General features: G+C 55.3%; 2 protein-coding genes across 2 annotated transcripts; one reads left to right on the forward strand and one right to left on the reverse strand.

The window, feature by feature from the left end:
* Window positions 1-187: 187 nt before the first annotated feature.
* On the reverse strand, window positions 188-13,296 carry VDR (vitamin D receptor; the record flags this gene model as incomplete). The annotated part of the gene is made up of 9 exons (XM_082299219.1): window positions 13,229-13,296; window positions 12,305-12,456; window positions 6,797-6,947; window positions 4,885-5,015; window positions 2,358-2,635; window positions 1,652-1,869; window positions 1,062-1,213; window positions 665-781; window positions 188-447 (listed from the first exon to the last, which is right to left on the reverse strand). The coding sequence occupies exons 3-9, from the start codon at window positions 6,943-6,945 to the stop codon at window positions 188-190; spliced, it is 1,305 nt and encodes a 434-aa protein (XP_082155345.1). The 5' UTR covers window positions 6,946-6,947; window positions 12,305-12,456; window positions 13,229-13,296.
* Window positions 13,297-17,184: 3,888 nt separating this feature from the next.
* TMEM106C (transmembrane protein 106C) lies at window positions 17,185-19,246 on the forward strand (the record flags this gene model as incomplete). The annotated part of the gene is made up of 7 exons (XM_082299081.1): window positions 17,185-17,377; window positions 17,476-17,539; window positions 17,905-18,064; window positions 18,145-18,285; window positions 18,432-18,481; window positions 18,731-18,784; window positions 19,123-19,246. 7 exons carry the CDS (start codon window positions 17,185-17,187, stop codon window positions 19,244-19,246), a joined length of 786 nt encoding a protein of 261 aa, XP_082155207.1.
* Between the last annotated feature and the right edge of the window lie 259 nt (window positions 19,247-19,505).

The following is a 19,505-nucleotide window of genomic DNA, read 5'->3' on the forward strand; positions in this document are numbered from 1 at the left end:
CCACAGAGAGATCAACCAGCTCACAGGGAAGCGGGGAAGTTGCTCCTGGAAGGGGAAGAACCCGAGCAGCGATGCCAAAACCCAACCCCTGCTCGGGCTCAGTCCCCTCCTCGTCCTGCCACAACCAAGGCTGGCTTCTCCCTTTTTCCCGAGGCACGCAGGGCGGATTTTCCCCTTTCCCAGGCCGTCAGGAGATCTCGTTGCCGAACACCTCGAGCACCAGCGGCGTGAGCTGCATGCTGTGCTCGGGCTGGAAGGAGAGGCAGCGGTACTGCCGCGAGTGCTCCTCGTTGAGGCTGCGCAGGTCCGCGAGCTTCTGGATCATCTTGGCATAGAGCAGGCGGCTCCCGGGCGCGGCGTGCCGGGCACGGATGTAGCTCTGCAGCACCTCCGAGAGCCGCTCCTGCAGGGCCTCCACCCGCGCCGGCTCCCGCACGCCCGGCCGGTCTGGGGAAGAGACGGCACTGAGGGGATCCCCTGCTTTTGGGGCTTTTTAGGGCTTGGGGTGATTCACTCCCTTTTCTCCCAATCCCTCCCTTTTTGTCCCTTTTTAGGGCCAGCCGTGCTCGGGGGTTTTTTCCCTCCCTTTTGTGGGATTTCAGGGCTCACGGTTTCTTCCCTCGCTTCTGTGGGTTTTTAGGGTTCAGGGTGGGTTTGTCCCTACCTGGGGACAGGATACAGATGGCCATGAGCAGCACGTGCTCCTCCTCATGCAGGTTCAGCTTCTTCAGCCCCACCTGGAATTTCACCAGCGGCTCCAGCAGGTCCATGCTGTGCCCAGCTGCGGAGAGAACAGAACCTTAGAAGGCTCTGGAAAAGGATCTTTTCCTCTGGGAGGGGATTTTTTTCCTGTGGGAGAGGCTTTATTCCTCTGGAAGACGATTTTTTCCCGAGATACTGAGGTGGCACTGGAGACATTGAAGGACCACTTGTTGCCCCCAAGCCCCCCAAACTCGGAGCAGAACCCACTCCCTTTCCCAGCACAAAACCGGGCACAGAGGGAAGCCACAACAGTGGGAAAACCCACGGAATTTCTGGATTTGGGGCTGGGATTCCCTTACCTTGAGTGACATCGCTGACCCTGTACTTGAAGTCGCTGCTGCCGCAGGTCCAGGACATGTCCTCGAGGGTGAAGGACTGGTTGGAGCGCAGCATGATCACCTCGATGGCGCTGCACTTGAGCAGAACGATCTGGTCCTCGGCCGACAGGTCCCTGCAAGAGGAATTTCCCTCAGGAGGGGATCAGGATGCTCAGGGGACAGAGGGGATGTGGGACAGGGCCAGGAGGAGCAGCCACCCTCCAGGGTGGTCACCAGGCCCTCAGCTGGGGCTCCCTCCCCAGAAATTCCCATTCCAGGTTTTTTTTCAGGTGGGTTTTTGCCCCAAATCTGGAGTGAACAGGGCCTGAGGCCCCTCACGAACCCCTCGAGTGCTGCAGCAGCTCCAGGTGTTTCCCTGATGGAATTTGGGTGCATTTTCCAAGGTTTTGGGAAAAGAGGAGAACCCCAGGAAGGGGGAAGAGACAGAAAAATGGAGTTGGGAAGGGAACAGAGCCAAGGGACACCTGGGAAGAGGAAACAGGGAAGGCTGTGAAGGGCAGGATGGGATTCCTGGGAGTGGGAGATGCTGGATTTGGGATCCAAGGCCTCACCTGAATCCCGGGATCATCTTGGCAAAGCCGATCACCTTCTGGATGCTGTAGCTGACCAGGTCAGCCAGGTGTGGGAGCATGGAGAGCTGCGAGAACTCCAGGTTCATGGAGGAGCTCTCGTCCTGCTCCTCCGACAGCACCAGGCTGGAAAACGGCGGCGGCTCCACGGAATCTGTGCAGAGGGAAATGCTCTGAGGGGACCCCAGAGGGGTTTGCACCTGGATGAGTCCCCACAGGGAGTAATAAAAAGGTCTGGGATGGCAAATTCGGGTGAAACTGCTGCAATTCTGTCCCTGTCTCCTCTGGAGGGGTGAGAGAAGGGAACTGGGAAGGTTTTGAGGCCCTGTTTTCCCATGGGATCCAGGGCCAGTTTGGGATTCAGGCCTGGGGATGGGGATGAAGAGGAGGAGGAGAAACAGGGCTCTGGTGGTGGGGTTAATCTGGGCTCTGGCCAGCCCCAGAATTTGGGGTTTGGGGTGGTTTGAGGCATCACCTCCAGCCCAAACGGAGCCCTGGGGTCCCTCCCCACGCTCCCAATCCTGTTTTAGGGCCGGGAGGAGCCAGGGCACACCTGGGAATGTGCTGAAGGCCTCAGAGCTGAAGAGATCCGAGGAATCCTCGGACGACAGGTCCTGGGTGAGGAGGGACGAGGATTTTGCGGCCCCTCTGCTGCTGGGCTGGCTCCTCACGGGGGGCTGGAGAAGACAGAGAAAACTCCCTGAGGAGCCTGGCCGGCAGAGGGATTTGGGGGTTTTGCAGGGGGAATTTGAGGGATAAAAGGGATTTTTTGGGGTTGTACCCGGAATTTGGTGAAGTCAGCATAGGTGGGGTCGTAGGTTTTGCGATGGGCCTCGAGCAGGACATCGATGACTTTTTGCTGCTCCTCCGAGAGTTTGGGTTTGAGGCTTTCCCTGAGCGCTTCCTCCTCCTTCCTCTTCAGGATCATCTCCCGCTTCCTCTGCACCTCCTCGTCCGTCAGGATGACTGGGAAAAGGAAAAGGGGAGGAATTAGGGATTGAAATGACCCCTGGGTGCCACGCCCAGCACCTGAAAAATCACTTTTTCCACCTGCAACCCCTTGGCCCCGGTTTCCTGCTGTGCCCAGGAGGTTTCTGGTGCTTTTAGGGAAGGATTTGGGGGCACCGAGGCCATGGCAGCCATGCCCCGTGCCCACTCTGCTCCCTCCCTGTTTGCTCTGTGCTCCCAAATCCCAATTCTGAAACCCTCGGGGCCGCCAGGTTCACCCAGCTCCAGCTCCTCTCGGCTCCCAGCTGCCACCCAGGGGTGTCCAGCACTGCTTCAGGGCACTCTTAATCTGATTTTTAAGGTCAAGGCACAGCTGAGCCTCCCCCGCCCGCAGGGTTGGGGATTTATGACTTTTATTGGGGTGGCGGTGCTCGGCAGCGGCCAAAGGTCGGGCTCCACGCAAGGCTGGGCCTGTTTATTTAGGGAAAAGGAGCAGCCAGGGGCAATTTGGGCTCAAATCGTCACTTTTTTATCAAGAACTCCAAGCCCTAAGTAGCCTTAGAGGGGCTGGAAGAGAAGAAAAAGCTATTTTTTTGCAACCAGGGAGCTGCACAAATCTCTGGGGATCACAGTTCCCGAGAGCGCCAGGTGGGACAGATCCCCCCCAAAAGCAGGAATTCCCTTCCTCAGCCTTTTCTCCAGGGATTGGAGACCCTCCCCCTCGCCCCCAAGGGTTGTTTTTAAATTCCTTGGGTGCAGAGATTGGGTTCTGGGAGAGTCAAGGTGGAATTTAGGGCGAGAGGTCAGCAGGAGGAGCTCAAGGTGAGGAGCCCTCGGCCTCCCCCGCTCCTTTGGCCAAGGGCGATTTTCCATTTTCCATTCTCCATTTTCCAGCCTTGCACAATCTCAGAGGGGCCTGGCAGAGCTCTGAAGGTTTGGTTGGGGCTGAAAACTCACTCCTGCCTCCCCCATTGGCAGCTCCATGGCTGCCAGAGCCCAAATTACCCCCGGCACGAGGGTCTGCCCTGCTCATCTTCCTCCTCCTCGTGCCCATCCCACACTCCCAGACCTGAATCCCAAACTGGCCCTGGATCCCAACACCTTGTGGAAAACAGGGCCTCAAAACCTCCCAGATTCCCTTTTTCCACCTAAAAATAACCCCAACCCCTGGTTCTCCCTCATTTTTCCAGTGGCAAAGTCCATTTTTAGCTATTTTTAGCCTCTCTGGGTCAGTTTTGGTTAATCCAGGCAGGAGTTGCTAACGGGGCTGTTTACATGTTAACTCCTGTGGGGAAAACATGGAGAAAACCTGGAGAAAACCCCCTGGAATTGCTGCCCAGGAACTTCCCAGCCTTTCCTGCGTAATTAATTGGCTGCTGGTGCAAATTAAAGCATTTCCCTCATTAGGGGCTCCCCAAAAAACAGGGACAGCCCCCAAAATCTGGGGACAGCCAGTGTGGGGTGTGGCCTTTTCTGCCCTCACCAAGCTGCCAATCCCAAAGAATAAAATCCAGGGATTTCCATCAGGATCGTTGAAAATCTGAGCATTTTTTTTTCCCACAAACACCTCCAAATTTTGATTTTACGGAAGCCCCGGGGTGACATCAGGCTCTGTTTGCTCCCTGTGCAGCACATCAGGGAAAGGGCCTTGCTTCCATATCCCAAGTTTCCAGCTCCATGGACACCCTGGCCACAATCTCCCAGCAGAAAATGTTTGGTTGGAGCTCTCCAGGAGGCCTTGCACACCTCAAACACATTTATTTTTAAAAGCCACTTATCTCTAAATACACCTGGAGAAAACAAACATTTGGGCCACATTTGTGTGTTTGGACTGGGCTTAAAAACTGCTTTAATTCCCTCTGCTGTTGACTTAAGTCCCAGCTTTATCCCACATGGAAAAAAGGCTCGGAAAAAAAAAATCCCAGAAGGAGAGGAGGAAAACCCAACCCAGCTCCACAGGGATGGGAAAGCTCCTCCAGCTCTCCCTGTAGAGCATGGAAAATACTGGAAAAGAGGATTTTCAGAGCTGCTGGGAGCCATGGAGCTGATTTTCACAAAAAACCCAGGAAAATCCATGCGAAAACAACTCCAGAGTGGGAAGGAATCATTAAACCAGCTCCTCTCAATCATTACCCGCTGCTTCCCCTGCCCTTTGCATCCCCCTGGGATGTTCCAAATCCCAGCCCTGGCACGAGGCACATGGAAAAGGGACCGGACACGGCCCCTGGAGCATTCCCAGGGGTCATTCCCGGGAGCTGGACACTCACATTCCTTCATCATCCCGATGTCCACGCAGCGCTTGAGCCGGCAGGCCTGGCAGTGCCGCCGGTTGTCCTTGGTGATGTGGCAGTCCCCGCTGAAGGGACAGGTGAACATGGCCTTCCTCTTCATGCTCCTCCTGGAAAAAAGCAGGAAAAGGGGAAAAACCCACCTTTTTGGGCTGAATTCCCACTGGTTTGGCTGACACTGTAAACATCAGTTGAGTTGGGAGCTGCAGGCACTGCTGGAAAAAGGAAATTTCCCCCAGGGAAACCTCCGAGGGGTTCAGCCATGGGTTAATCCTAAAATGATTTGGGGGAAAATGACCTTAAACCTGGCTTGAGCTCCTTCCACTAAACCAGGCTGCTCTAAGCCCAGCCCAACCTGCTGGGTTTAAGCAGATTTTTGGGTCTTAAACCAAAAGGGTTTAGGATTAGGGATTTTTAAGGCCAGGAGGGTGGAAGGGTGGAAGGATTGCAGAGAAACCCCTCCGGCAGCAAATAAACCCGAGCTGGGGCCGTGTGGTTTAAACTGAGCTGCCCTAAGCCCGGCTTTGCTGGCAGAACTGGCCTGAGCACATTTTGGGTGTGCAGGGAGAGGAATTCTCGCTGCAGGACATGAGAGGAAGGAGCCCGAAATGACAGCCCTGAGCTGCAGCGAAACCACAGCCGGAACGGGAACGCGGAGCCTCGGGACAAAGCTGGCCAAGGGTAAAGGGTCAGAGCCAGACTCGTCCAAAGGAAAAGGGTCTGAGCCAGAATATTCCAAGGCTAAAGGGGTTGGATGGGATTTTGGGAAGGAATTGCTCCCTGTGAGGCCCTGGAATGGAATTCCCAGGGAAGCTGTGGCTAAAAATACGGGTAAAAAAAAAATCTCCAGTATGGATAAAAATCCCCAATATTTCCTCAGGCTGCAGCCCCAGGAATCAAAAGCTGGTTTTAGGAATGGAGATATCAACAAAGCAGCTTCACTCTGCCCTTACTTGCCAGGAATTTGGGATTTTTTGGGAATTCATCCTGGAAAAATGGATGGCAGGGTCCTGTTTTCCCCCATTCCTCCAAAACCTTTGGAATTTTGCTGTCCCCAATGGGGACAAACAATCCCAGCACTCGGAATTCAGCCATGGACACCCCAAAATTCACAATTTTGGTGCACAAAAAGCTCCTTGTTTCCCAAAAAAACCCAGGGAAAGGCTGGGAATGTGCAAACAACGGAGCCTTGGAGCAGGGAAAAACACTCCGGGGGCTCGGGGCAGGCCAAAATTCCAGGTTGGGAATGAAAATTGCAGCTTGGGTGGCTCCAGAGGCTCCCAGGGTGACACTGGAGCCGAGCTTGGCTGGAATTCCATGGAAACCTTCCCAAGTCGCCCATTCCCAGGAGGATTTGGGATCCCAGGGGCTAAAAATAGTGGATTCCAGGCCTCATTCCTGGCCTGGAATGCGGGAATTGGGTTGGGAGGTTGGGAGGGCTCCAGGTGAAAGTGGGAATGGGGCAGGATTCCCAAGGGACAGAATTCCCAAGGGGGGTCGGCAGAATTCCCTGGAAACACCGGATTTTGGGAAGAGCCGCTCCAGGGGATCCCCTGCCCATCCACATCCCCCAATCCCAGAGTTTTTGAGGAGATTTTAGGACTTTTTGGCTTGGGAAAAACCCCAATTCGTGACACCAGAGTTTTCCCACACTCCCCCCTTTCCCTGGAGCTCTGCAAGGCTCCCAGCTCCATGAAAAACCCTGGAAAAACAGGGAAAAACCCATCCCAAGGTTCCAAAACCACCAAAAAACCGAAACATTTCCCCCCCTTAAACCCTGGGAACGCAGAATCGCCTGGAATTCCAGGCCTGTTCCGGGATCCCATTGGATTCCCATTGGGAATCCCAAGTTTTTTCTGGGATGGGGACATTCCTGAGGATCCAGGCCCACCTGAAGAAGCCCTTGCAGCCCTCGCAGGTCATGGCGTTGAAGTGGAAGCCGGTGGCTCTGTCCCCGCAGACCCCGCAGATCCTGGGAATGTTCCGCTCGGAGTCTCCAGCGGGATCGGGCAGGGAGGTGCTGGAAGCGCCCGGATCCATGGCTGGGAGGGGGAAAAAGCTGGGATTTGTCACAAAAATTCGGGATTTTTCTTTTAATTCCCTCTGATTTGGGGCAAAACCAGGTGTTTATTCCTAAAATTATTTCTAAAATTTAGGATTTTTCCTTGGATTCCCACTGATTTGGGCAAGGAATTTTTATTCCCATTGGCTCTGGGCATTAAAACCTCCCAAAAAAATCCAATTTTTGGGATTCTGGAATGCCGGGAAAGCTCTGGGAGAGGCTCAATTAACGCCTCACTAATGAGGCAAAACAACCCCGAGGCTCCTTAAAAATTCCCGGTGCCTCTGGCAAGGAATTTGCCTTTTTTCCATTCCAAACCCACCCGTTCCCAAATTCCAGCGGCAGCAAGTGCTGGAATCCTTTAAATCCATTCAAATCCCATTAAATCCCAATTCAATAATATCCTCTGCTTTGGGACTGTTTTCCAGGGATTCCTGAGGGGGATTTTGAGAGGGAGTTTTGGGATTCCTGAGGGAGATTTTGGGTCAAGAGCCAGATTTTGGGGCTTTCCCTGGAATTCCCTGGGACAGCATTCCCAGCTCTCCTCTCCCGCCATTCCCAACCAAAGCCTGGAGTTTCACCTTCATTCCTTTAATTCCTTCAGAATTTTGCTTTCATTTGGATTTTCCCAGCCGGGCCTTGGGGGTGGGGGTGGGGTGAAAGATCCCTGGGGATCCCTTCCTGTATTTTGTGAAGGTCCCATGGAATCCTCTCCCAAAACCGATCCCAAACAAAGAACTCCCGAAATCCCACAGGAGCTGCTCCATGAGGACGTTCCAGATAAACAAAATCCCGAGGAAAACCGGGACAGGGAAGGGGTGAAAGTTTCCCAACGGAATCGGAGCAAAGAGCAGGGGCAGATGCAACGCCCCGGGAATTCCAGCTGGGAAAAACGAGCCTGGCAACTCCAGAGCTCCTGGCCCTGACACGGGAGGGAACTCTGGGATCCATAGATCCCAGTTTTCTCTGTATCCCATAAAAAATTTGGAATATTCCACTTTCACAGGTTCCCCCTGGAGCTGGCACTTCTGGTCCCATAAAAATGTGGGAATGAATATTCCAGGTTAAACCCTCGGAGTGACATTCCCTGTGTCCCAAATGCATCCCACTGCTCCTTTTAAGTGGGAAAATCCAGGGAAGACTGTCAGGGAGAAGCTGCTCCTGCTTGTGGCAAATTCCAAAACTCCTCCAGAGCTTCTCCCTGGATTTCGAAATATTCCCAAACAGGTTCTGGCTCCGTCACCCTCCAGAGGGAGAAAACCACCCTGGTAAAATGCAATTCCCAGGAATTTTCATCTGGGATTCTTTTTTTTTTATAATTTCCAGCCTCCCTTGGGCTTTTTTTTTTTTTTTTTTTTTTTTTTGCTCCAGAGGGAGGGAAAATTCCAGCAAAATGCTCCTGAAATCTGCCCCAAAAACAGGGACTGGGGAGAGGAGCTGGAATTTGGGGAATTCCAGCCTTAATTCCCTGGATTGGAGCAAAGATTGTCTGATCTTCCTGGTACAGGAACCCTGGGAATGGCCAGGGGAGGTTTAGGGTGGATATTAGGGAAAATTCATCATCCAGAGGGTGGTCAAGCACTGGAAAAATCTTCTCAGGGAAAGGGCACGGCCCTGAGGCTGCCAGAGCCCAAGGAATTTTTGGAAAATACTCTTGGATATTTGGGATTTTTGCGTCCAGTGCAGGGCCAGGAGTGGGACTGGATGATCCCAAGTTGGAATTTTCCAGGATTCCAGCTCCTTCCTGCAAAGGAGAGTCAGGAACCCGCGGCCTTGGGATCCCACGTGGGATCGGGCCCTGCCCCACAGGAAACTCATTTCCCAACTTTCCCAGTGGGTAAAGGCCAATACCCAACCCCATTCCCAGCAGGAGAAACCCCATGGATTTGGCTGAGGGGGATTTTTGGTGTGGGATGTCCAAAATCCACCCCAAATCCACCTCAAACCCTCTCTTTCCAGAGGCCCAACAACTCCTAAATCACCGAAATCCCTGCACCTGCTCCACTTCCGACTTTTCCAGCTGCTTCAATTGCTAATTAATGGATTATTTAATCCATGAAGGTGGGGAAATACCCATGTGGAGAAAGGAGCAGCAGGAAGAGGGAGAAGGGGACAAGGACGAGCTGGATCCCAAATCCTGGCTTTTCCCACCTGTCTGGACAAGCCAGGAAGAAAATTCCAACTGATCCCAGCACGTGACAAGGCCAGGCCCTGCCCTGCTCCTTCCCTGGCAATTTTCCTGCTGCTGGAGTTGCTCAGAAATTGAGAGGGAATTCCGCTTTTCCCCTTCCTGAGAGGAGCTGCAGCATTCCCAGTCCAGCTGCAGTGGGAATTGCTCTTCCCAGCTGTTCCTGGGCTGCAAAAAGACCCTAAAATGACATTTTTTTGTGCTGGAAAAGGACCCTAAAATGACATTTTTTTGTGCTGTGAGCAAAGCCCTGCCCTGGACCTGCTCCCCCTCCTTCAAGGATCTCAAATCCCCCTTGGATTTGGGAATCAGATCCCACCTCAGCCTTTTCCCTGCCAGCTTTGGGACATAGCCATTCCCAGACATTTTGTCCCCAACTCCCCTGGTTGGAATTGTCACCCCTGGGGAGCAGCAGGAAGAGTTTCTGGGAGTGGGAATTTCTCACAAATGAAACAGCCCCAAAATCCCAATTTTTGGGTAGGGCAGGGGCCACCCTGGGCAGCAGCAGGACACAAATCCAGGTTTTTCCCATGGAATTCTTGGAGTGTCCCAGCCCCTCAGGAAGGGATTGTGGAGCTCAGGACTCCTCCAGACACAGGAATTGCACCACAAGGCCAGGAGAAAATGGGGGGAAAAGCAAAATTCCAGGAAAACTGTGCTGGGAAGGGCTCTCCGTACGGAAAAATTCCCAAAGCAGAAGTGGAAGGGCAGCACCAGCCCTGTGCTGTGGAATAAAATCTCCTTTTGTGCTGGAAACAGCCCCAGAAGAGCCCCGGGAAGGTGTGGAGGGACACAAGTGGTTCCCAGCTGTGGCGATTCCCAGGAAATCTGGGATTTGCTGTCCCCTCCCAGGTGAGCCAGGGGACACATCCTGGTCTTACAATAGAGCTGGGCCTTGTCAGACTCTGGAGCAGGGGATTTATGGAGCTGGGAGGGATTTTTTGGGAGGAGGGGTCGTTTTTAGGGAGCTCTCTGGGGCAGCAGGGACAGGAGACCCCAAATTCCTGTCCCTCCCCTGGGATATGCCTGGAGGAAAAGGGAATTCTCACTGCAGCTTCTCCTCCTTACAGCTGGGAGCCTTTAGAGACCCCAAAATCCTGTCTTTTCCCCGGATAAAGGTGGAACCAGGATGTGCCTGGACGGCCGGATTCCTGTCCCTTCCCTGGGATGTGCCTGAGGGAAAAGGGAATTTTCACTTCGGGAGACCCCCAAATCTCTGTCCATTCCCTGTACCTGGGATATGCCAGGTGAAAAAGGGAATTCTCATTCCCCAGAGCCTCATCTTGCCCAAGGAAAGAGGAGGAGGAGTGGGAATGATGAAGCAGCCGGAGCTGTTGCAGCCTGGAATTGGGAAATTGGAGCAGCAGCCACGCCTGGGGCATGGAGAAGGTGGGAAAACCCTCAGGAAGCGGCTCAAACTTTTCCAGAGAAAAATCAGGAAGGCCTCATGTGCCAAAAATCTCCTTTTCCAGCCCACTTGCCTCCAGCAAAACTCTCTGGGAGTTACAAAACCGCTCAGGAATCGCTCCAGGAAAGGAGAATCCCTCCCCAGCATTGCTGTTCCATTGCCCAGGAGAACCTGGAGCAGCTCCCTGGGATTCCCGGGAATGAGGAAACGCCTTTGGATGCCCGGATAAAGATTCCAGGTATTGTTTTCCACCCTTTTCCCATTTATTAGCGGCAGAAAAGGGCGAGGGTTGAGCTGATAAGAGCCGAGATAAGAGAAATGGGCCCGAGGAGGAGCTGAATCAGCAGCGGCTGGAGATGAAGTGGCACCACCGGGGGTGGCACCGGGGACATCCGGGCAGTGCCACCCCAGGCCCTGGCACGAGGAGGAGGAGGAGGCGCCGTCCCCATCAGCTCCCTCCGTTTCAGAGCCTCGGAGAGTCCTGGACCTTCCTCGGCCTTTCCCGGGATTTTTGTTCCATTCTCACCTCGGTTCAATCGTCATTTCCCTGGATTTTTGCTGCCCTGGTTTCCCTGGATTTTTGCCCCCCTCACTTTCCCCATCATCTCCCTGATTTATTTTTAATTCCCAGAACCGTTCCCCTTCCCATTTCTCTCCTTTTTAGGTTCCTATTTCCATCCCAGCCCACCTTGAACTGGGATTTTCCCTGTGTGAATCCCTGACAATTCCAGAATTTCCCCTCTGAGAGCTCGGGCCAGGCTGGCTCTGCTTTGGCTCGGCCACAGGAGGTTAAAAATTATTCCTGGTGCAGGGTTAGCCATTAAATGGGGAAAAAAACCCCTGGATTTTCTATTTATTCCATTTATTTCTCCCTAAACACAGCAGGATTCAGGGAAACAACCCCCAGCAACGACCCCAGGGGTATTTCCAGCGTGGGAAAATTCTGATTTTGGGGATTTTTGTTATTGCTGGGACATCTCAGCTCTGATCTGGTCACGCCCTGGAGATCTGGGGCAGACATCTCCCATCATCATCATCGTCGTCATATCCCAGACTTTCCTTGCTCCAGGATTCCAGAGAGAACCCAACCTCACCCTGGCATTTTCCCCCCTTTATTTCACCCCATTTCCACCAGATCCAGCCCGATCCCGGGGCTTTTTAAACTTTATTTAACTTCATTTATGCCATTTTTAGTCCCCTTGGTTTCAATCTTCAGTTCCCTGGATTTTTGATGCCCTCGAGAATTGGTTTAACCCCAATTTCCCTCGATTTTGGCTCCCCTCATTTCCCTGGAGTTTTGCTCCATTCACACCTTGGTTTAATCTTAATTTCCCTGGATTTTTCTCCCCTCACCCCGGCTTGAATCTTAATTTCCGTGGATTTTTGCTGCCCTCACTCCTGGGTTTAACCCAAACTTCCCCGGATTTAATCCCAGTCTCCCGGGATTTTCGCTCCCCCCGCGTGTCCCGCCGCGGCCGCGGCTCCTTCCCCGAGCCGGAGGAAGATGAGTCACGGGCTGCTCCGGGGGAGGAGGAGACGCCGCAAAAACGTCGCTTCTCCCGAAAACCTCTTTCCGAGAAAAAAAAAAAAAAAACCACCCCAACTTTTCTCAAAGCTCCAGCCTTGAAAACGAGAGGAAGGAGCGGCTCAGCCGCCTCTGCCGGCCCCAAACCACCCCAAAAACGTTTAGAGTGCCATGGGGAGGATCCCCCAATTGTGGTGCAGAAAATCCCCCCCGTACCTTTATTTTCCTGGTCCTGGCACGGCTCGGGATCGCTCCAAAATATAGGAAGGCGCTGGGGAATTCAAAAGGAGGGGGATTAATGCCGTGCCGGGGGCTCAGCTCCCGAAAAACCCCGCTTTGGGACCTTGAACGTGGGTTTGAATCGGACGCTGAATCAAGAGAGCAGACAGAAACCCTAAAATCAGCTTACAGGAAACCCTAAAATCACATCAATACCCCCAACAGCACCCAGGTACCCCAAAATAACATTACAAGAGAGCCTAAAATCTCATGAACACCCCCACAGCCCCCAGAAATTCTCCGGTTTCGAAGTCCCCCCCAGAAAGGGGGAACCCCAGAGAGAGGGGAGGGACAGCGGTGCCTTTCCGGGATGTGGGGACTCCCCGGAGCACCCCAAAACTCCGGGGTGAACTCAAATTTCTGGGGGTAGTCAGGGCTGAGACTGGGTAGTCCATGACCACCCCAAAACCAGGAGCCACCCCCAGAGAGGCTGAGAGGGACCGGGACACCCCCAACCCTAAGGGGGATCCTAATTTTCGCAGGGAAAGCTCCGAGAGCCTCCAGCTGAGGGGGGACGCGGGGGTGAGGGGGTCTCACCGGGGACCCCCAAGCGCTCCCAGGGCACCGGGGGGTTCAAACTCACACGGGAAAGAAACCCAAACCAGAACGGGAACACCGCGAGCCCAAACCAGGAAGCACCGGGAGCACCGGGCAGCCTCCACGCCCTCCTCCCCGTGCCCCTCCTGCCGGCGGGGACATCCTGGGAGTACCCCGTGCCCGCGTCCCTTCACCCCCACGGTACCCCACGGCCCCCGCACCCCCCGGTGCCCACGGGAACGGCCGTCCCCGGTTTGCCGCAGCGGGCACCCCCTGTATCCCGAGGAGCGCCAGAGCCCCGGCGAGCACTAAGAGGGTGTTGACCTGGTCCCGCTGTCCCCAGCCCGGTATCCCGGTGCTCGCCGTGTTCCGGTACCTGCGCTCCGACCCCGCCACCCCCCCCCGCCCCGGCCGCTGCCGCCTTTTGACGGGAACCGGCGCCCCCGGCCCCGCCCCCTCGGCTCGGACCACGCCCCCCGCAGGCTCCACCCGCCAATGCCAGCGCGGCACCGCCTCGGACCCGCCCACCCGCGCCATATAAGGGCAGCTGTGGGCGTGTCCACGCCCACGGGGGCGTGGCGGGAAAATCGCACGTGGTTCCCCCCGGTAGCGCGGGGGCTCCCCCGAGGGTCTCCGGCCCGCCCGGTGCCCACCGGACCTCTGCTGCCCACCCGGTTCCCGCTGCCCGCCCGGTGCCCACCGGTTCTCTGCTGCCTGCACGGCCTTCGCTGCCCACCCTCTCTTTGCTGCTCACTCGATCCCGCTGCCCAGTCGGGAGCACCCAGGTGGGCAGGGGACTCTTGGGGTGCCAGAGCCCAGCGCTTCGTGGGCTGCCACCCCTCCAGAAAGCCCAGTGGGTTCGGGCAGCCGATCCAGCTCCCAGTGAGTGCCCAGTGCTGTACTGAGACAGGAAAAACGCCACCAGCGCCAGAGTGCCACCCCCAGCACCCCTGGCTCTTTGCAAACTACAGCTGCTCCCCACAGAGCCCCGGCCTCCACATCAGGAGCCTGAACCGAGCCCGGGGAACCGCAGGACACCTGGATTTGGCTGCTCCTAAAGCATCTGATGGTGTTTGGGACAAAGCAAGAACCAACCCTGACCACCCAAAATCCCATTATTGGGGTCTTGGAATGTGGGGATTTCGGCAGAGCCAGTTCAGCCCAGTCTGGGCACGCTGCACCCCAGTCTAAAAAAATCGGCATATTCGGCAATTTTCCACTTTCCAAATTTCCATCCTCATCCTTTTCTCGCCCTCCCCCCGCCCCCCCCCCCTCGCCTCCGGAATGCAGCCACCCGCAACACCGAACAGAGCAGCGAGAAAGGCTCCCAGAAAACCGCTCCTGCTGCTCCCAGGGTTTATTGGATGTCCCCTAAACCCAAAATCCCGAGAGCAAACGAGCCCGCGGTGCAGAGGAGCCCCCGCAGCCGCGGGCACCGGGTTCAGCCGCCGCGATTTGCGTGGGGAAAACGCTTCGAAATCGCCTTTAAATTGATTTAATGAGACTGTTGAGGGGAAAACAACGTCTGGGAAGAAATGGGAGCTCATCAGAGGCAATTTCGTGGCGCGGAAGGATTTCGGGAGGGTGCGGAGTGGTGGAAGCTGCTCATCCCCATCCCGGCGTTTCTGGGATCGCAGCTCTTTCCATGCCCAAAAAATGTCCCAAAATCTCCCAAGGCTTTTCCCCACTGACCCGGCCGCGCCCAGAGCAGCGTGACACCTTTTCCATAAGAATTTGCCGCCATTCCCACCTCTGTCCCACCGGGAATTTGTGCCCCCCGAGCTCTGGGGAAAGTTTGTGGCCGATGAAGGTTTGAATTCCCTGCCTTTCTCCCGATTTCCTGCTGCTCTTCCACCCTCAATCCAAAGGAAGGGTTTGGCCAAATCCCGGCTCTGTTCCGCATCCCTGGGACAGCCAGGGATGTGCAGGGATTCGGGAGGATTTAATTCCTGCACGGAAATTCCGAGAGCTGTGAGCCGGAGCCGCAGTTTTTGTGCTGCTCCAGCCTGGAAAAAGGGATCGGCGGGGCTGGGAGAGGAGGATGAGGGCTCAGGGATGTGGAGCGGCAGGAATTGGGAATTACGAGACCTCCCCAGATCATCGTGGAATGGTTTGGGGTGGGAAGGGACCTTAAGGATCGTCATTCTCACCCCTGGAATTGTCCCTGGACGGGGCTTGGAGCCACCCGGGAGAGCGGCAGGTGTGGGACAAACGGGGCTGGATGAGCTCGAAAGTCCCTCCCAAAAAGTCCCGCGATTCCATGATCCCGTTCCAGGGCTCAGAAATCCCTGAGGGATGCACGGAAAAGCGGGGAAAAAAGTCCAAATCCGATATTTCGCGTGTAGCAGTGATCTCTCATCCCGGAGCCCCTCCCAGGACGGATTCGGACTCCCCCCATCCCAGGGGAGCGGAGATTTCCCGAGAAATGCTTTCACAATCCCACCTGGCGGCTGCAAAAGGGGCTTTCCCCCCCTTTCCGCCCATTTCACCTGGATTTGGGGGCAGAAAAAACTGGGGGAAAAAAATGGGATTAAACCCAAGACGCGACAGGAGCCGAGTGGAGGCTGGGGGGGAATTTTGGGTTCTCTCCCTGCTGTGGGAATTCTCTGCAGGGTTGAGCTCATCCCAAGGGATTGGCAGGGATTCTCCCTTTCCCAATCCCTCTCCATGCTCCTTTTCCCGGGATGCCACAACCCCCGGGAAGGCGCAGGAATGAGCCAGGGGAAGGAAAGAGAGCCAGGAATTCTCCTCCCCGCCTGGAATTTCGCTCCTGGGAAGGAGAGGAGAAATGATCCATAAAATTTCCTTGGGATACAGCTCCCGCGGCCGGGCAGGAGGTGCCTCTGGAGCTCACAAATAGTTTAATGTTTTTCCGTGAATTTTATTTTGATGGTTTGGGTTTTGATGATGGGGAGAGGGAGGAATTTAATTTTCCATCGGTTTTCCCGTCGGAAAAAATCTCACGGGAGCGAATTTATTGAAGGAAAATGGGCCCGGGAGCGGGAGAGGAAGGAAAGGCTGAGGGGGGGGGATTTTTCCCAAAAAATTGAGAGGTGCTGGCGGTGATGCTGGGCTGAACCGGGACGGGTGGGACTAGTCCTTACTGGGACAGACGCCTTCAAACTGGTGTGGGACTGCTCCTTACTGGGAGTGGAGCCCTCAGACTGGTGTGGGACCGCTCCGTACTGGGAGGGCTCTCACCAGTCTGTGCTGCTGTGAGGGGATCCCTACTGGGACACGGCTCTCCAAACTGGGGGGTGTGGGCTCCGTACTGGTCCCACCCCACCCCCCACGCATGCGCGCTCCGGCCGGGGCGCCCCCTCTGTGCGCACGCGCGATTGCGTCACGCCGCGCCCTGCCACGCCCTGCCACGCCCACCGGAAACAACGCGTGGGTTCTACGCGTGCGCGGCTCTGACCACGCCCATCACATGCAAATGAAGGGCGTGGTCACCCGCTCCACCCCCGGGGATTGGCGCGTGCGCTTTAGGAGAACGACGGGGCGTGGCTCACCGACCCCGCCCACCCTTATGACGTAACACCGCATAAGGGAGGCGTGGTCTGGGTAACCACGCCCACCGCCGCTGAGGGCCATTGGGCGGGGCGATGGCGAGGCCACGCCCACCTCCAGCTGGCGCCGTTGCTACGGCGACGGCGGCTGCGCGCGGGATCGGGGGGCGGGGCTGCGGCCGTGCCGAGCCCGGGGCGCGCGCTCGTGGCGGGAACGTGGCGCCCCCTGCCGGAGGGCGCTGAGGGAAGGGATCCTTGCGGCAAGGGGTCCGTGGGGGCGGGGGGGGGTCTCCAAAGGAGGAGGTTTGTGAGGAAGGGGGTCTGTGAGGGATGGGGTCTCTGAGGGAGGGAGTTTCTGAGGGGAGGGGGTCTTAAAAGGGGGTTTCTTGAGGGGAGAGGGTCGCTGAGGATGAGGGGGCGTCTCTGAGGTGGGGGTCTGGGGGGTCCATAGCGGGGCCTATTCCTCTCGTGGGGTCTCAGGGGCTTTGGGGGTGGTTCTGAGGGGTTGTGGACAAGCCTGGGACCTGTTTTTTGGGGTGGAGGCCGCCTGAGGAGATGCTGCTCTCAGTGGAGGGGAGGGGCTGGAGACGAACCCCATCAAGGCGTCCCTTTCTCCAGGGAAGCCCCTTGGGGATGGGGACACTTTGTGGTGGGTTTGGGACCCCTGAGAGGGGCCCGGAGCTTAGAAATGGCTCCAAAACCCCTTTAACTCCCCTGAGCTGCTCGTGCCACCTCTCGCAGGTGACAGAACTGTCCCCATCAGCCGCCACCATGGGCTCTGTGCTGTCCCTGTCTGCTGCCAGCGCTGCCTCGAGCCAGAGGAAGGCTGAGGATGAGGAGGATGAGGATTTATCGGACAGCCAGGAGCCCGTGGAGGACGTGGCCAAGATTCCCTACATGGAATTCACGGGCCAGGACAGTGTCACCTGTCCCACCTGCCAAGGCACTGGCCGCATCCCCACAGGTGGCTGCTCCTCTGGGGCCTAAACATCCCAAAAACCAGCTTTAAACAGCAAAAAAAGGTCACTTTTTTTTATGTGTTGTTCCCATTTTGCCTCCCAGAGCAGGTGAACGAGTTGGTGGCTCTGATCCCCTACAGTGACCAACGGCTTCGTCCTCAGAGAACGTAAGAGAGGAGCTCTTAAATCACTTATTGCTGCATTTAGGGGTTGTTTTCACCCCAAAAAACAGGATTTAAAGCATGATTTTAAATATTTCCACTGTGGGCACAACGATCCCACTCCCACCTTCCATCCCCATGCTGGAGTTTTGGGAGCAACTCCAAAAAAACCCCAAAATGCTGCTTTGGTTGCTCATTACCCAACTCCAAATGTGTAAAAAGGGAGGATTTTGAGCATTTCTGATGTTAAAAATGTGAGAGCAGCTCTTGGGTGCCTCTTCCAATGAAACCAAATATGAGGTGGGATTTTTTAGGTTTTTTAGGATCCGAATCTTGCAGAGGAGGTCAAGAATTCCCTGTTTTTTTCCCAGGAAACTCTATGTCCTGCTCTCAGTGCTGCTCTGCCTGCTGCTGTCTGGCCTGGGCGTTTTCTTCCTCTTCCCCCACTCAGTCCTGGTGGATGATGATGGCATTAAGGTGGTCCAGGTGTGGTTTGACAGGAAAAACTCTGCTGTCCTCCTGGCCATCACGGTAAATTTTCCATGGATTTGGGAAAATAAATCAGCAGGGGAATGAGCCAGCAAGGTCAGGGTTGTTTTTGTCCCCTCCAGGCCACCCTGAGGATCAGGAATTCCAACTTCTACTCGGTGGCAGTGAGCAGCCTGAGCAGCCAGGTGCAGTACATGAACACTGTGGTGGGCAGCCAGCAGCTCACCAACGTCTCCAGCATCCAGCCCCTGAGGGACAAACTGGTACTGACTGGGAGTTCTGGGAGCTGCACCTTGGGATTTCAGTGTCCGGTGGCCACAGCAGCTTTTGCTCTGTCCACTCCTTCCAAAAATGGGGTTGAAGGGTGATCAAATTGCACTGAAATCTGGTTTTTTTTGCTCTGTTCCAGGTGAATTTCACTGTGAAGGCAGAGCTGGGTGGATCCCTGTCCTATGTGTAGTAAGGATTTACTGCTCCTTGTAGATACCTGGGGGGCAGAGAGGGTTGAAGCCACTTTGATTAAAATTTGGGAAATTAATCTGGAAATCACTCACTTTTCCTGCTCAATTACTTTGCCAGGAATTTTCTTGAGCTGCTGTGAGATGGTTTTGTTAACACCAAAGTGAAAAATACCAGCAGGAGCTGCCAAAAAACCCCAAATTCCTCAAGTTTTCCCCCCTGCTGACTGATTTCCTTGATCTTTTCCAGTTTTTTCTGCACTTTGCCCAAGGTGAAGGTCCACAACATCGTGATCCTCATGAGGTAGGTGCTGCTCCTGCTTTGGGTTCTTGGGCCTCTTTTCCCACCTCAAAGATTCTGTTCTGGGGTTCCTGAATCCCAAGGGAATTGCAGCCACGGGTTTGGGCTCCAGGGAGAAAATCCTGCTTGGATTTCCCCCAAATTCACCCCAAATCCTCCTCAGGGCCAGGTTTTAATCCAGCCCAGGAGTGTGAAACATGGGCTAGAGCACACAACTCCCTCCAGGTGCTGCAATTCCCACTTTTTCACCAAAACCCTCAGGAATTTGGGGGGTTTCTTTTGGGAAAAGAGGAATTGTGTGATGAATACCGACCTGCTGGGTTGTTCCTTTGTCCTGCCAGGACCTCGGTGAAGCTCTCCTACATTGGCCACAGCACCCAGAGCTCTCTGGAGACCTTCCACTACCTGGACTGCAGCTCCAACTCCACGGCCCCGCTGCTCCCCCTGGCACGAGGGGCACCCTGACGGCGCCCGGGGGCACAGAGGGGCCTGAAGCCACCTCAGACTGGCAGCAGAGGGACCGTGAGTGGCTCTGCAGGGACAAACCTGGCAGCTCTGGGGCCTTTTGGAGCCCTGCTGGGGGTTGTTCCTTCCCTTCCTTTTTGGGAAGGAGTCTGGAGCTTTCCCTCCTGAATTAGGGGCTGAAATCCCGAAGGTTTCCAGTGGTTTGCACCTGTTTTGGAAGCTGGGCACTGTCAGGGTGTTTTGGGGGAAATGAATTTAT

This window comes from Coloeus monedula, assembly GCF_965178545.1.
Source record: "Coloeus monedula genome assembly, chromosome: 30".
Lineage (NCBI taxonomy): Eukaryota > Metazoa > Chordata > Aves > Passeriformes > Corvidae > Coloeus > Coloeus monedula.